Here is a 16761-nt window from a genome sequence, read left to right as displayed (position 1 = left end):
GGGAAGGGAATGGGGGGAGGGGGTTGATGACAAATATGTGATACCGTAATCAATAAAGTAATTAAAAAAAAATAAATCAGGTTTCTCTTTTCATACAGGCCAGGCCCCTGAATTCTGCTTGCCCACAAGCCTGAACAACCACACACAACGAAAGTACAATATTCTGCTCTCAGCAGTTTCGCTTGGGAACTAGCTGACTCATAGAAAACCCATTTCCTGTCCAAATCTTTGATGATTTCCCCTTATTGTTCAAGCTTCCCCTCCAAAAATTCTGCTAATTTTTTGCCGATTTTCTTCTTTACCCTATAAAAGACAAATCTTCTTCTACATGATTTTGAAACACAGATTTCTGAGGACCAGAGAATTCTCTCTATTAGAATAGTATTTCTAATTAAAGTCTCCCCTTATCCAAGTTCACATTTGGATTTATTTTATATAAAACAGAGATTTGCCTCAAAACAAAACAAAACAAAAAAAACAACAACACAGAACTATGGCATTTTTTAAAGTGTGGTATTATTCCAGGAATATAGAAATGAACCAATGAAACAAAATAAAAAATACATCCTATGTAGCAATATAATAATTGAAATGGCATTTCAAGCCAATGTGTGAAAATGACATGTAAAGTAAGGGAAATAACAATATTCTCTCCAATAAATGGAATCGGGACAATAGTCTGTTCATTTAGGAAATATTATTTACTGAACAATTTTCTGTTATATTAAAATCTACCAAAATTATTTTTTTCCTGTTTGTAATTTATTATTGTTGCCAATGGGAATGGGATACTTTCATAAAGTCATCAGAAAAGCATGTTGGGGGACTTAAGCACTGGAGAATGAGGTTTAGTGGTAAGATTTATTGGGGTTGTGAGAAACCAAGATGGCAGCATAGGAAAACACCTAAACTGCTGACTCACACAACAATTTCAAAACTACAACTAAAAGACAAAACGTCTATCACCCAGAACCACGGGAAAGCTGGCTGAGTGGAAGTTCTACAACTAGAAGGAAAGAGAAAAGAGCATTGAGACGTGCACAAGTGCTGAAAAGCTGAGGTATGGAGGCAAGCAAATCGGGCTGGTGGCAGGCGATTGGATATACTGCTTTTTTTCAACCTGAAGGGAGACAAGCTCCTGATTACTCTGAAATCCAGCTTCTGGGGAGACGTGGGGGACCCAAACTCCTATAGGGAGAAGCTGGACTGTTGGCCATCGGGTCAGAAAGTGAGGGTGACTTTCTTGCAGAGGTGTGCCCAGCAATCATTGTTTACTGCACTGGAGCACAGGATGCGGAGACTTGGAAATGCAGAAACACAGAGAAGGCTGACTGGCAGCCATCGCTGTTTACCATGCCATAGCCTAGTGACTCCCTGAGGCCCCGCCCCACACAATCTACAAACATACCCAAGCTCCATGCAGCAGCTTTTGCATATAAATGGCCTGCCCTATTGCAGCTTAACCAAACAAACTATAGCTCTAGTCAGACAGCTCCAAAACCTCCAAACCCCAAGCAAAGAGAAGAAAACTGTAGTTCTTGCTGTAGCTCCCTTGAGGACATAAAAAAGGACCAACTAGAAATTAAACATACACTGACTGAAATAAAAAATATTATACAGAGACCCAACAGCAGACTAGAGGAACGCAGGAATCAAGTCAAAGATTTGAAATACAAAGAAGCAAAAAACACTCAACTGGAAAAGCAAAAAGAATAAAGAATCCAAAAAGTTGAAGATAGTGTAAGAAGCCTCTGGGACAACTTCAAGTGCACCAACATCAGAATTATGGGGGTGCCAGAAGAAGAGAGAGAGCAAGATACTGAAAACCTATTTGAAGAAATAATGACTGAAAACTTCCCCCACCTGGTGAAAGAAATAGACTTACAAGTCCAGGAAGCGCACAGAACCCAAATCAAAAGGAATCCAAAGAGGACCACACCAAGACACATCATAATTAAAATGCCAAGAGCAAAAGACAAAGAGAGAGTATTAAAAGCAGCAAGAGAAAAACAGTTAGTTACCTGCAAGGGAGTACCCATACGATTGTCAGCTGATTTCTCAACAGAAACTATGTAGGCCAGACAGGAGTGGCAAGAAATATACAAAGTGATGAATAGCAAGAACCTAAAAACCAAGATTACTCTACCCAGCAAAGTTATCATTCAGAATTGAAGGGCAGATAAAGAGCTTCACAGATAAGAAAAAGCTGAAGGAGTTCATCACCACCAAACCAGTATTATATGAAATGCTGAAAGGTATTCTTTAAGAAGAGGAAGAAGAAGAAAAAAGTAAAGATAAAAATTATGAACAACAAATACATATCTATCAATAAGTGAATCTAAAAATCAAGTGAATTAAAAATCTGAGGAACAGAATAAACTGGTGAATATAATAGAATCAGGGGCATAGAATGGGAGTGGATTGATAATTCTCAGGGGGAAAAGGGTGTGGGGGATACAGGAAGAGACTGGACAAAAATTGTATACCTATGGATGAGGACAGTTGCGGGGGAGGTAAGGGCAGAGGGTGGAGTGGCAACTGGGTGGAGGGGAGCTATGGGGGGAAAAAAGGAGAAACAATTGTAATAATCTGAACAATAAAGATTTATTAAATTTTTAAAAAAAGATTTATTGGGGTTGAAATAAATGGGTGTGGCCAAGTTCCCAATGTCTCATTTCTGTCTGTCCCACTGTAGAAAAAGTCCAGCCTTGTCTTCATCAAGCCCAGAGAAAGGCCAGAGTCCAAAAATTCTGCATGAAAAAAAAAAAAGAAATTCTGCATGATTGGTTCAGTCCAGTTCTGGTCCCTATCCCCATCTGGCTAGTTTAGTTTCTGTTCCCAGTTGCATTCTGGCTGACACTGTGTTGTATCCAGGCCTGCACTTGGAGCCCACACAGACTACCACATGTCCCAGGTGGCTGCTGGGACTTTGTGGCTGCTAGGGGAAGACAACGCACAAATTAACGGGGAAAGCACATGTTACCAAGGGAGAGGGAGAGCTTTGTTAAGTTTGGGTTATATTATCTCAGGCTTGGGAAGGACTGGGCACCCTTTCAAAATCAACTTCCCAATCTTTTGTGGGTTGGCTTTGGATCCTCCCCTAGTCAATCCATTTCCTAGATCCTCCAGGGTTCTGTTTCCCTTATCCAATCCCATCCTTTTCCCAGGCTCTGCCCCTAATGTTTGCCATCTTAGTTCCTACTGTGCGTGCCTCAAAGAGGAAGGGCCTCCCCTTGTGCCATCTTCACTTTTACACAAGTATTTACCTACCCCTGTGACATTTTGACTTCTACTGGGCATGCACCCAGCAGAGAAATTTTCCCTTTTTTGTTTATCCATCTCCCCTTTCCCCCAGTCATCTGAGCAAATGGACTGGTTGTATCCTGGGGAGATTGGAAAGCCTCTCTTTCCTCCCTACTTGGAGGAGAGAGGGGTGTTCATTCCCTTGGTGGTGAAATGCTGCGATTCCCCTGGTATGCCTATGAATGCTGCAACTTCCTAGCGAAGCAGACTTATTATCTGTTCAGCTCCCTAATTTATTATGCTCAGTGATGTCTGAGTCCCACCCAGCTAGAGTGGTTCAATGGCTGAGTATTGTCCTGTGCACCAAAAGGTTGCCAGTTCAATTCCTGGTCAGAGGACATACCTGGGTAGTGGGTTTGGTCCCCAGTTGTGGCACAAATGGAAGGCAACTGATCTCTCTCTCTCTCTCTCTCTCTCTCTCTCTCTCTCTCTCTCCCCCTTTACTCTCTCTAAGCACGTCTTCAGGTGAGGATTAAAAACATTAATAATAATAATAATAATGTCTGATTCTCTTTGCTCCTTTCCTTTATTAATATCTAGCTACCTATGGTAACACTATTGCTTCTCATCTCTTTTTTCTCTTATTTTATTTGTCATTTACAGTTTACATTCAATGATAGTCTATATTTGTTAAAACTTTAGGAAAATGAAGGATAATATCCTAGGCGAGACTAAAGCAAAACTCATACAATAAATAATTGAAAAACTGGACCAAAATAAAAATTTATGGTGACAGTATTCTCAATTTTTTTTTATTACAGTTGTAATGGGGAGGATATTTGCTCGGTTTACTATTAATGTTAGCACATACATAAGACATCATCGGAACCAAGATGGCGCCATAGGTTAAACACCTAACCTGCAGCCGGGCACAACAATTTCAAAAATACAACTAGAGGTCAGAACGGACATCGTCCAGAACCACAGGAAAGTTGGTGGACTGAAATGCCCACAGCTGGGGGGAAGGAGAAGGCCACGGGGACAGTCGGGGAAGCCGTAAAAGCCTAAGGTATGGAGAAACAGGCGGAGACACGAGCACACGCGCCTGCGGGGAGGATGGAACCGGAGAGGAAGGGGCGGCTGATGACCTGGCCGGCGTTCACTGGCAGGAAGGAGATAAAGGCTCCGGAGTGCGCTGAGCGCCGGCTCCGATTGCACTGAACCCCATTCCGGGCGAAACCCTGGGAAACTCACTCACTTTCGCAACTCCGCCGCCCCCGCAGGCTGCCCGGCCCGGGACGCTGGGGACGCCGCCGCAGCGGCGGCGCCCAGAGCCCGGCGGCCTCCCAGCACCCGTCCCCGCCGCGCAGCCCCCGCGCGCCTGGTGCCGCAGGCCGCGCGCCCCGCACACCGGACGGAGGCCCGGGCGCCCTCTCCGTGCACCTCCCGGCGGCGCTAGACTTCAGTAGAGTTGACTGAAATGAAGGGATTAAGAAGTACAAATTGGGAAGTTTGAAAAAGATGGCGGCGGAGGTTAAAGGCTGTTCTGTTGCCTCGCACCCAGCGAAATCGGAGGGGATGAGGTGTGGAGGCGCGTGGGTCTAGCTGGTGGCGGGGGGAAAAGGGCTTTTGTTCCAAACCTAGGGGAGATTAGCTCTCCATCACCCTGAAATCCATCTTCTGGCGAACCGAGGGAGACCCAGATGCCTGCGGGGAGAGGCGGGACTCTTACGGAGGTGCGCCCAGCAATCAGTGTTTGCTGCGCTGGAGTGCGGAACGAGGGGACTTAGATACGTGGAAGGCAGAAGGACCAGACTCACAGCCATCGCGGCTCGCCGCACCATGGCCTGTTGGCGCCCTGAGACCCCGCCCTGCCCTGGGACCCACCCCGCACGTTTTGAAGACCTGCCCCGCAAGTCTTGCAGGCACACCTGCGCCCCAAGCAACGGCTTATGCATGTGGGTGGCCTGCTCTCTGGCAGCGGACCAGATGAACTGCTGTTCTAGTCGGACTGCTCCAGGGCCACTCAGACAGGAGGAAGAAACTACAGTTTTTGCTGTAATCCTTGCTGAGTGCCTAAGGCAGTAGCTGATCTACACCCCATTGGAGACCTAGAAACGAGGGCATCTAGTGGTCTGTGGGAGATGACACCAGATTTCAACCACGTGCATAAGGGACACATTCAACAGGAATATTCAGTGAGCGCCAAAGCTTTGCTGCACCAAGACCCGGCCCATAAACGTGTCTCCTGCACAGCAACTCTTCCTTTATAGACAAAGAGAGCCCCCCCAGTGACACCAACAACAATCAAGACTTAACTATACAAAGGAGGACCAAGATGGAGGCATAGGGCGGAAGCCTGATTGTTGCCTACCATAACAACTTTGAGACTACGACAAGAGAGCAGAGCAGACACCATCCAAGACCACCATAGGGCTGGCTGAATAGATGCTCTACAACTAGAATAAAAGAGGGGTATGTGGGATGATGCTGATGCCGGTGACCCAAAGACCACACTTTAAGAACTACGGCTCAGGCGACACAAAAGAACTATGGCTCAGGCGATACAACAGCGGCCTGGAACGTGCTCGGCGCAGTTCCCCCAGCGGTCTCCGGCTGAGGGGACGGCTCCACTGGCAGCCAAGCACGGACAGACGAGCCCCTATGAGACATGGGGTGGGAGACTCCGCGCTTGCTGACCTCCGAGTCCGTCAAGAATCTCAATGCCCCGGAAGCGGCCAGGTGCGCATGCTCGGTGACCGGCCACCGATGCAGACCCAAGGGCCGACGCAGCGATGCCAGACCGGCCCACCGCCATGCACCGGGTGCACCGGAGCTTCGCCGAGCCGCCGCCCGACGAGTTCTGCAGAAGCCATACTGGAGCTCTGGAAGGATGGCCAGGGGAATTGCTGAGGGGGGATTGACCGGCAGGAATTGGGATCGGGAAGACGGGGCCCCGCTGAGACCCGGGTGCGGGCGGGGTTGCGCGCCTATGGGCTAGGGTGTGGTCACACGCCTCTGGGTATAAGTGAGGCCTCACGTCCCTGGGTCTAGGTGAGGCCACATGCCCCTGGGTCCAGGTGAGGCCGGACTCCAGGTCCGGGTGAGGCCATGTGCCCCTGGACCCGGAAGACGCTGGATCCCGTGCCCGGGCGAGGCCAAGCGCCCCTGGGTCTGGGAGAGCCCACACACCCCTGGGTCCAGCGAGACCATGAGTCCCTGGATCCGGGTGAGACCTCGTGCACCTAGGCCTGGGTGAGGTCACGTGCCCCGGGGTCTGAGAGGCCAAGCGTCCCTGGGTCCGGGTGAGACCATGTGTCCCTGGATCCGGGTGAGGCTGCGTGCACCTAGGCCCGGGTGAGCCCAAGTGGCCCTGGGTCTGGGAGAGGCCAAGCGTCCCTGGGTCCAGGTGCGACCATGTGTCCCTGGAGCCGGATGAGGCCTCGTGCACCTAGGCCCGGGTGAGGCCACGTGCCCCTGGGTCTGGGAGAGGCCAAGCGTCCCTGGGTCCGGGTGAGACCATGTGTCCCTGGATCCGGGTGAGGCCTCGTGCACCTAGGCCCGGGTGAGGCCACGTGCCCCTGGGTCTGGGAGAGGCCAAGCGTCCCTGGGTCCGGGTGAGACCATGTGTCCCTGGATCTGGGTGAGGCCTCGTGCACCTAGGCCCGGGTGAGGCCACGTGCCCCTGGGTCTGGGAGAGGCCAAGCGTCCCTGGGTCCGGGTGAGACCATGTGTCCCTGGATCCGGGTGAGGCCTCGTGCACCTAGGCCCGGGTAAGCCCAAGTGGCCCTGGGTCTGGGAGAGGCCAAGCGTCCCTGGGTCCGGGTGAGACCATGTGTCCCAGGATCCGGGTGAGGCCTCGTGCACCTAGGCCCGGTGAGCCCAAGTGTCCCTGGGTCTGGGAGAGGCCAAGCATCCCTGGGTCCGGGTGAGACCATGTGTCCCTGGATCCGTGTGAGGCCTCGTGCACCTAGGCCCGGGTGAGCCCAAGTGGCCCTGGGTCTGGGAGAGGCCAAGCGTCCCTGGGTCCGGGTGAGACCATGTGTCCCTGGATCCGGGTGAGGCCTCGTGCACCTAGGCCCGGGTGAGCCCAAGTGGCCCTGGGTCTGGGAGAGGCCAAGCGTCCCTGGGTCCGGGTGAGACCATGTGTCCCTGGATCCGGGTGAGGCCTCGTGCACCTAGGCCCGGTTGAGCCCAAGTGGCCCTGGGTCTGGGAGAGGCCAAGCGTCCCTGGGTCCGGGTGAGACCATGTGTCCCTGGATCCGGGTGAGGCCTCGTGCACCTAGGCCCGGGTGAGGCCACGTGCCCCTGGGTCTGGGAGAGGCCAAGCGTCCCTGGGTCCGGGTGAGACCATGTGTCCCTGGATCCGGGTGAGGCCTCGTGCACCTAGGCCCGGGTGAGGCCACGTGCCCCTGGGTCTGGGAGAGGCCAAGCGTCCCTGGGTCTGGGTGAGACCATGTGTCCCTGGATCCGGGTGAGGCCTCGTGCACCTAGGCCCGGGTGAGGCCAAGTGGCCCTGGGTCTGGGAGAGGCCAAGCGTCCCTGGGTCCGGGTGCGACCATGTGTCCCTGGATCCGGATGAGGCCTCGTGCACCTAGGCCCGGGTGAGGCCACGTGACCCTGGGTCTGGAAGAGGCCAAGCGTCCCTGGGTCCGGGTGAGACCATGTGTCCCTGGATACGGGTGAGGCCTCGTGCACCTAGGCCCGGGTGAGCCCAAGTGGCCCTGGGTCTGGGAGAGGCCAAACGTTCCTGGGTCTGGGTGAGACCATGTGTCCCTGGACCCGGGTGAGGCCTCGTGCACCTAGGCCCGGGTGAGGCCACGTGCCCCTGGGTCTGGGAGAGGCCAAGCGTCCCTGGGTCCGGGTGAGACCATGCGTCCCTGGATCCGGATGAGGCCTCGTGCACCTAGGCCCGGGTGAGCCCAAGTGGCCCTGGGTCTGGGAGAGGCCAAGCGTCCCTGGGTCCGGGAGAGACCATGTGTCCCTGGATCCAGGTGAGGCCTTGTGCAACTAAGCTCGGGTGAGGCCACGTGCCCCTGGGTCTGGGAGAGGCCAAGCGTCCCTGGGTACGGGTGAAGCCAGATCCTGGGTCCGGGTGAGGCCATGCGCCCCTGGATCTATCCGGGTGAGGCTGGGTCCCAGGCCCGGGTGAGACCACGCGCCCCTTGGGTATGGGTGAGGCCACGTGCCCCTTAATCCGGGTGACGCCGTGCCCCTGGGTTCGGCCGAGACCAAACCAGAGGGAGTCGGACCTCCATTACCACCATTTGTCCACCATCCAGAGCTGAGGGGTTAGTGCTGACATGTACACATAAGGAACTACTGGACATTGAAATTGGGTCTCAAAAGAACTGTTGGTCCAGGGGGAAGCTCGCTACAGATTGATTCATTTGCCTGTCAGCATAACTATTATTGCTCGTCTCACATTCAGTTCTTATTAGTATATATCTAGTGACATATGATCTCGCTCATCTAGGGGAAATGATGAACAACATAGACTGAGGAACAAGAACAGAACCAGAAGCAAGGAGGCATCGATCGGACTATCGGGCCTCAGAGGGAGGATAGGGGAGGGTAGGGGGAGGGTGGGGGGAGGGGGAGAGTTCAACCAAAGGACCTGTATGCATGCATATAAGCCTATCCAACGGTTAAGTTCAACAGGGGATTGGGGTATGCGTGGGGAGAGGGGTGGGATGGGAATGGGGGGATGAGGACAAATATGTGACACCTTAATCAATAAAGAAATTTAAAAAAAAAAAAAAAGAAGACATCATCAAGTGAGACTGGTATCCAAAGATACTCCTGTCCATGGTGACCTAAAGCTCTGCCGTGAACAGGTTGTACCAGTTATCCTGGACCTAGTGCACAGTATTCAACTCTTTGACTGCTGGCATCTTCAGTGTCTGTCCTCCCTGGCAACATAGTTATGGGTTCTTTTCCATGGGACAGCTCTGAGCTAGGCCAGTCCATTAGTAATCAGATTTCAGTTTGGAAGGGGCAGCTAGATTTTATCTTCTTTCCTAGCCAAAAAAGAAAGTAGAAGCTTAGCAAAATATAAAATAGTATTTCAACAGCAACTGCCCTACTGCAACCAAACACCACAGAGAAAAACTGGCCAAACCCTTACCCTCATCAGCAAAGGTCAAGTGGGAAGTCCAGAGCTCTACCCTAACCCACTTGTAATGAAACACCCCTTCTCACCCCAATGGGCTTGTAGCAGAGAAGCAGCTGGGACTTTCAGCACACCCAGTAATAAGGAGTTCCTCTCAGTCATGTCAGTAGAAGCCATGTGAGGAACATTTTACAAGGCCTCGTATAACCCCAAGAAATGGTAGTGTCAGCAAGATTGTGAGGGAGGGCTTCCAACTCCACCCAGCAGTAACAAGGTATCCCTCCCCCACTGGAGTGTCAGTGGACCCAGGTGGGGAATCTGGATTTTCACCCTTAGTTCCAGCAACAAGAAGACAGCCCTTTTCCCCCTTGGCATGATGTCAGAGTAGCCTTCCAGAACAAGATTTTATTAAAATCCAAGGATTTAAAACATAATACCCTAAATATCCAGTATACAAAAAAAAAATCATTATAATATCAAGAACCAGGGACAGCTCAACTTTAAAAGAGCTCAAATTAGAATTATTTGACAAGTATTTTAAAGCAGCCATCATAAAAAAAATGTTTCAATGAGAAAGAGCAAGCAAACTTTTTGAAACAAATGAAAAAATAGAAAATCTCAGCAAAAAAAAAATAGAAAACCTTGACAAAGAAACAGGTGATATAATGAAGACCAAAATGGAAATTTTAGACCTGAAAAACACAATTACTTAAGTGAAAGCTCTACTGGGCTTCCAGTCAAGATGGCAGTGTAAGTAAATGTGGTACTTGAATTCCTCCCACAACTACATCAAAAGTACAATTAAACTACCAAACAATCATAATTCAGAACTTTCTGAACTTGGGCTGAATGGAAGTCCTGCATCTAAGGATTTAAAGAAGCCACACTGAGACTGGTAGGAGTGGCAGAGACATAGAATGGGCTGGTCCCACACCCACACGTGGTGGTTTAAAAATGGGAGGTATATCTTGGCTGTAGAGGCCGTGGCTGAAGACCAAGGGGTCTCAGCCCCACACCAGATCCTCCCAGACCAGGGTTCCAGAGCCATGAATAGAAGTCCTCATAACTTCTGGCTATAAAAACTAGTAGGGATTTGGGCTGAATGAGGCAAAAGTTCCAGGAGTTTCAGGCATTCTTCCCAAAGAGCCCATGCACAGCCTTACTTGGATTCACTCCCTCTGAGCTACAGTTCTGGGACAGCAGCTTGAAAGAAACCAGGGAGATACAGGGAGGAACTGAATTTCCTGGCATCAGGGTAAGAGCTGCAGGGACAGCTTTGTCCCAAAGAGAAGTGCTGGCATTAGCCATTGTTCCTTTTCTGAGACACCCACACAGAGCAGGCCGGCCAGCACCATATCTGAGTCTCAATCAATCTGGTTCACACTTTTCGCCTGCCCTGGTGATTCCCTGAGACCCTGCCCCATCCTGTTTCCCAGCCAATCCAAGCCATTTCCAGTAGCTTTTCCATACAACTGGCCTTTCTTGCCTCATGCTTCAACTTTCCTAAAATCTCTCAAACCAAAATAAAAAATTACTCAGCAAAGCTATCATTTAGAATTGAAGGAGAGATAAAGAGCTTCCCAGACAAGAAAAAACTAAAGGAGTTTATCACCACCAAACCAGTATTACACGAAATGTTAAATGGTTCACTTTAAGAAGGGGAGGATCTAAAATATAAAAAATAAAATGGTAATAAATAGATATCTATCAACAACTGAATCTAAAAATTAAAATAAAAAACAACAAGTGGAACAGAAACCAACTCATAGATACAGAGAACATTTTAATGGTCTCCAGATGGGAAAGGAGTTAGGGGATTGGTGAAAAAGGTGAAGGGGTTTAGAAGTGCAAATTGGTAGTTACAGAATATCCATAGGGATGCAAAAAACAGCATATGGAATATAGTCAAAAATATATTGATAACTATGTATGGTGTCATATGGGTGTGAGATTTATTGAGATGATTATTTAGTAAGTTACATAATGTGTAATCACTGGGGTGTACACCTGAAAATAATGTAATATTGTATGTCAACTGTAATTGAACAATCAAAAAATATTTTAAAAAGGAAATTCTAATGGATGAGCTTACTAGCAAAATGAAGATAAAAGGGGGTTAATCAATGAACTTAAAGACAGAACCATATAATTTATCCAATATGAACAAGAGACAAAAAATATACTACAAAAAAAAGGAAGAGAGATTTTGGGACCTGTGGTACTATAACAAAATTTAATATTTCTGTTACTGAATTCTACAGGGAGATAGAGAACATAGAACTGAAAAATCATTCAGAGAAAAAATGGATAAAAATTTCTCAATTTTGACAAAAACATATACATTCAAAAAGCTGAGGAAACTCCACACAGCATAAACTCGAAGAAATCTAGGCCAAGGTACAACAAAATCAAACTTCTGAAAACTAAAAACAAAACAAAAAACTCAAAAGCAGCAAGGGATTAAATAAATAATGATATTCATCCATAAGGAGAAAACAATTCAAATATCAGCTAATTTCTCATCATAAATTATGGCTACCAGTAGCACAACATGATTCAAGTTTTGAAAGAAAAGTGTTAACAACCCAGGATTCTATATCCAGAAAAAAATATTCTCTGGAATTAAGTGGAAATCAACAATTTTTTATTAAAATTTACCCTTTCCTTAATTTTTGTCAATGTTAAATAGCATATGGCATTTTAGAATGAACTGTGCCACATAAAATTTATATGTTGAAACCCTAACTCTCTGTAACCATATATGGAGATATGGTCTTTTAGGAGTAAAGGTAAATGAGGTCCTAATCCCATAGAATTGATGTTCTTAAAGGAGAAAAAAGAGACACCAGAGATCCTGCCATCACCTACATCTTGTACATTTAGCCTCCAGAGCTGTGAGAAAATAAATATCTGTTGTTTACACTATCTAGTCTGTTTTATTTTGTTATAGCAGCTCTGGACAACTAATAGACATAGAAAAAAGAAAGTGTAAAAAGTATAAACAGGGAAAATTAATATAATACCATCACACAGACTACAGGAAATGTGTGCAGGGTATGTTTTTCTTATTTATAAAACATATCAGAAATATTTTCTTATATCAGTAAGTATGAATCTAAGACTGTTTTGAGTATTGTTGAAGAATGAAAAAACACCTTAGTTTTAGACCAACTAGGGTTTAGGCATGTTGGGGTAACATGGAGGAGATCTTTGTAGTGATTGAATATGTATCTTGATTGTAGTGGCAGTTACAGGAATCTACACATGTGATAAAATGTTACAGAACTATACACACACATTTTACCAATCCCAGTTTCTTGGTTTAAGTATATGGCTATCATTACATAAAAATGTCATCTTTCCAAGAACCTGGGTGAAGGGTACACAGGACCTCTTAGCATTGTTTCTGCAACTTCCTGTGAACATATATGTATTTTAAAATAGCAATAAGACATTAACTTTTGAAAGTCCCTGAAAAAGTTACAATAAAATTATTATATGATCCAACAATTTAATTTCTGGGTATCTTTCTGAAGAAAATACTAACTCAAAAACAGATATATATCCTAATGTTAATTGCAACATTATTTACAACAGCCAAGATATGGAAACAATCTAAGTGCCTATTCATGAATGAGAATATTATTTAGCCATTAAAAAATATAATGAAGTGTTGCTATTGATGACAACATGGATGGAGCTGGGGGTCATTATGCCTAGAAAAGTAAATCAGACAGAGAAAGTCAAATATCATATGATTTCACTTATATGTGAAATAAAAATTTTTTAAAAATTGTTCATAGATACAGAGCACATATTGGTTACTGCCAGAGTTGGGGGGTGAAGAGGGGGAATGGTTAAATGGGGTGAAAAGATACAAACTTCCAGTCATAAAATAAATAAGCCATGGCATGTAATGTACAGCATGGTGACTATAGTCAATAATAAAGTATTGCATACTTAAAAGTTGCTAACAAAGTAGAACTTAAAAGTTCTCATCACAAAAAAATTATAATTATATATGGTGATGATTGTTAACTAGACATTATGGTGATCATTTTCCAGTGTATACAGTTATTGAATTATGATGGTGTACATCTGGAAGTATATAATGTAGGGCAATTATACCTCAATAAAATATCTATTAATAGATAATAAAAAAGGGGGGATAGTAGAACAATATCATGTAAGGAAAAATATCCTGTAAGTAAATTACATCTAGAAAATTTGTACTTTAGAAAATTAATTGTAATGCTAAAAGCAAGACACCCATGAAAAACACACATGGTGTCAAAACAAGCCAGAGGAAAATCATTTGGGCAAAAAATGAAAAAGGATCCCAAGTCAAATTTATAGAAAATATTCCTTTATTAACTTTTGGTCGAGAATATGTTTGTATATTTTCAGAAAACAACTCTGAGACCATATGGATTCCGGCAACAGAGAGGAATCGACAGGACTACTCCGGCCATGAAGACAGAAGAGAAGCAGTCCAGAGATGGAAGATGCTGACGTCGCCTTGCCGTACTAGCAGTCAGCAGCTGTGCACCACTGCCAGTTGCCCAGGACCAAACCAGAGAGGGTCGGACCTGCATTACCACCATTTGTCCACCATCCAGAACTGAAATGTCAGTGCTGACATGTGCACATAAGGAACTGTTTGACATTGAAATTGGGTCTCAAAAGAACTGTTGGCCCAGAAAGAAACTCACTATAGACTGATTCATTTGCCTTTCAGCATAACCATTATTGCTTGTCTCATTTTCGGCTCTTATAAGTGTATTTCTAGTAGCACATGATCTCACTCATCTAGGGGAAATGATGAACAGCATAGACTGATGAACAAGAACAGACCCAGAAACAAGGAGGCATGGATCAGACTGTCAGGCCTCAGAGGGAGGGTAGGGGAGGGTGGGGATACAGGGGAGAGATCAACCAAAGGACTTGTGTGCATGCATATGAGCCTAACCAGTGGTTAAGGACAACAGGGGGGTAGGGTCATGCGTGGGAAGGGGTGTGGGATGGGAATGGGGGGATGAGGACAAATATGTGATACCTTAATCAATGAAGATATTTAAAAAAAATAAATAAATAAATAAAACTAAAAAAAAAAGATAATAAATAGATAATTCTGTTCACTCTGACCTAAGGTCCTATAGGGGCAAAAAGACCAGTAGAGTGATTCTTCATTTGGGGAGGTCTTTGAATGCACAGTATCACATTTTCCTATGTAAAAACATAAAAATCACCCTCAAAGAGGCTTCCTGTACAGACTTAAAATACTATGTAAATCCTTAAAAAGAAGAACTGGGGTCCCTGAGAAGTTAATTATTGGGCAGATTGTGGGAAAGAAAGAATCCAGATCAACAATTTCTTAAGTTACTTCCTCTAGAACACAATATATACTCCAAACAGAAAGTGTTTTTAACACACACAGACTGAGATCAGACATCCTCAGTGGCTGGACTTGCATCTGCACCATGAGAGACAGATGTCTAAGAGTGCTGCCAGGTAGGTAAAATTATAACAATGGTCACAGACAATTAAAGCTATCTGGGAACTCTCTACCCAGTTTGAAAATATTATCTGTTTTTGCTTGATACCTGACTTGTTTTTCCCAGTATCTCTATAAGGTACAAATGGAAGAAAATTTAAGGATATTAGCTCATTTATAATAAATCTCAAAGGAGAAAATTAGTGAAATTTATTCCTAGGGCATACTCAAGGACTTAACAGACACTTCCCATTTAACCACTAGTTTTAGTCCAGTTTCTTCAGAGAAGCAGAATCAATAGGAGGGAGGGAGGGAAGCAGAGAGGGGGAAAAGGAGGGAGAGAGGGGAAGAGAGGAGGAGAGAAGGCGGGAGGGAGAGAACGAGGGAGAGGGAAAGAGAAAGGCAGAAGCAGGGGGGGGGGGAGAGAAATGCATTATTATAAGGAATGAGCTCATGAGATTGGTGGAGGCTAAAAAGTTCAAATCCACAGGGCAGTCCAGTAGGCTGAAAACCCAGGGAAGAACTGATGTTGCATCTGAAGTCCAAGTCTAAAGGCAGCTAGGACATTAGCCAGTTTGGCTCAGTGGATAGAGCGTCAGCCTTCAGACCAAAGGGTCTCCCGGTTTGATTTCGGTCAAGGGCACGCACCTTGGTTGCAGGCTCCTCCTTGGCCTGGGCCCTGGTCAGGGAGCATACAGGAGGCAACCAATCAATGTGTTTCTCTCTGTCTTTCCCTCTCTCTTCCACTCTCTCTAAAAATAAAACTTTAAAAAGGCAGTTTGGAAGCAGAATTCCCTCTTCCACAGAAGAGGAAGTCAGTCTTTTTTCTCTTACGGTCTTTAACTGAATGGATGTGGCCCACCCAGATTATGGAGGACAATCTGATTTAGTCAAAGTCTACTGATTTAAATGTTAATCTAATCTAAAATAGACCCAAAGTCATAGAAGCACAGAACAGACTGTCAAACCTAAGAGGGAAGGCAAGGGAGTGCGGGTGAGTGAGAAGAGATCAACTAATGATCTTATATGCATATATGCATAACCCAGGAACACAGACAATAGGGTGGTAAAGGCTTGGGGTGGGGGTAGGGGTAGGCTGGGAGAGGTCAATGGGGGGAAAGAGGGACATATGTAATACTTTCAACAATAAAGATTTTTTTTAAAACATGCATTCACAGCAATATATATATATGCATATATAGTATCTATATATATATAGATGTTGCTGTGAATGCATATATAGATGTTGCTGTGAATGCATGTTTTTATATCTATATATAAGAGCCTTAGCGACCGGAATGACCAGTCACTATGATGCGCACTGGCCACGAGGGGGCAGATGCTCAATGCAGGAACTGCCCCATGGTGGTCAGTGTGCTCCCACAGCCAACCTCCCATGGCAGGCCAACCTCCTGCAGTCCCTACCCCCCGGCCGGCAGGCCCCGATCACCTGATTGGGGCCGGCCCCCAGGCTGGGACAGGGAACCGGGAGTGGGTGGTGGCAGACATAGCCCCTTTCTTAGGGAGGCCGAGGGCCGGCTCCCTCCTTGGGGCTGGTGGCCAACCTCCCGTGCCCTGTCCCTCCCCCAAGCTAGCAGGCCCCGATCAGCCCACCACCCACTCGCTGCAGTGGCAGGGCGCCGACGATGGCCGCATTGGCATCCGGTGTCTTTCCTTCCTTGCCCAATCTGGTAACCGTTGCCTCCTCTCTGGCCCAGCCCTGATCAGTCTGGCCCAATCCGCCCTGATTGCTGGCCAGGCCTAGGGACCCCACCTGTGCACAAATTTTATGCCCCGGGCCTCTAGTAAACTAATGTTTGACTAGATGTCTGGGTACTGTAGTCTAGCCAAATTGATACATAAGATTAACTATCATATATCTTTTTTTTTTAAGGGTAGATAATCAAGCTAT

The 16761-nt window shown here is 46.6% G+C and overlaps 1 protein-coding gene across 1 annotated transcript in view; it reads left to right on the top strand.

The window, feature by feature from the left end:
• The first annotated feature begins 10097 nt into the window (after positions 1-10097).
• The window catches only part of LOC103301043 (adhesion G protein-coupled receptor E2), a 46296-nt gene continuing 39632 nt past the window's right edge, over positions 10098-16761 (top strand). The window contains exons 1-2 of the mRNA XM_054718329.1: positions 10098-10105; positions 14793-14866. Of these exons, the coding sequence (XP_054574304.1) occupies positions 10098-10105; positions 14793-14866 (82 nt within the window). The remainder of the gene's footprint in view (positions 10106-14792; positions 14867-16761) is intronic.

This window comes from Eptesicus fuscus, chromosome 6 (assembly GCF_027574615.1).
Source record: "Eptesicus fuscus isolate TK198812 chromosome 6, DD_ASM_mEF_20220401, whole genome shotgun sequence".
In the NCBI taxonomy this organism is placed as follows: Eukaryota; Metazoa; Chordata; class Mammalia; order Chiroptera; family Vespertilionidae; genus Eptesicus; species Eptesicus fuscus.
Note: the sequence above shows the minus strand (reverse complement) of the source record. Positions and strands in the feature narration are given on the sequence as shown.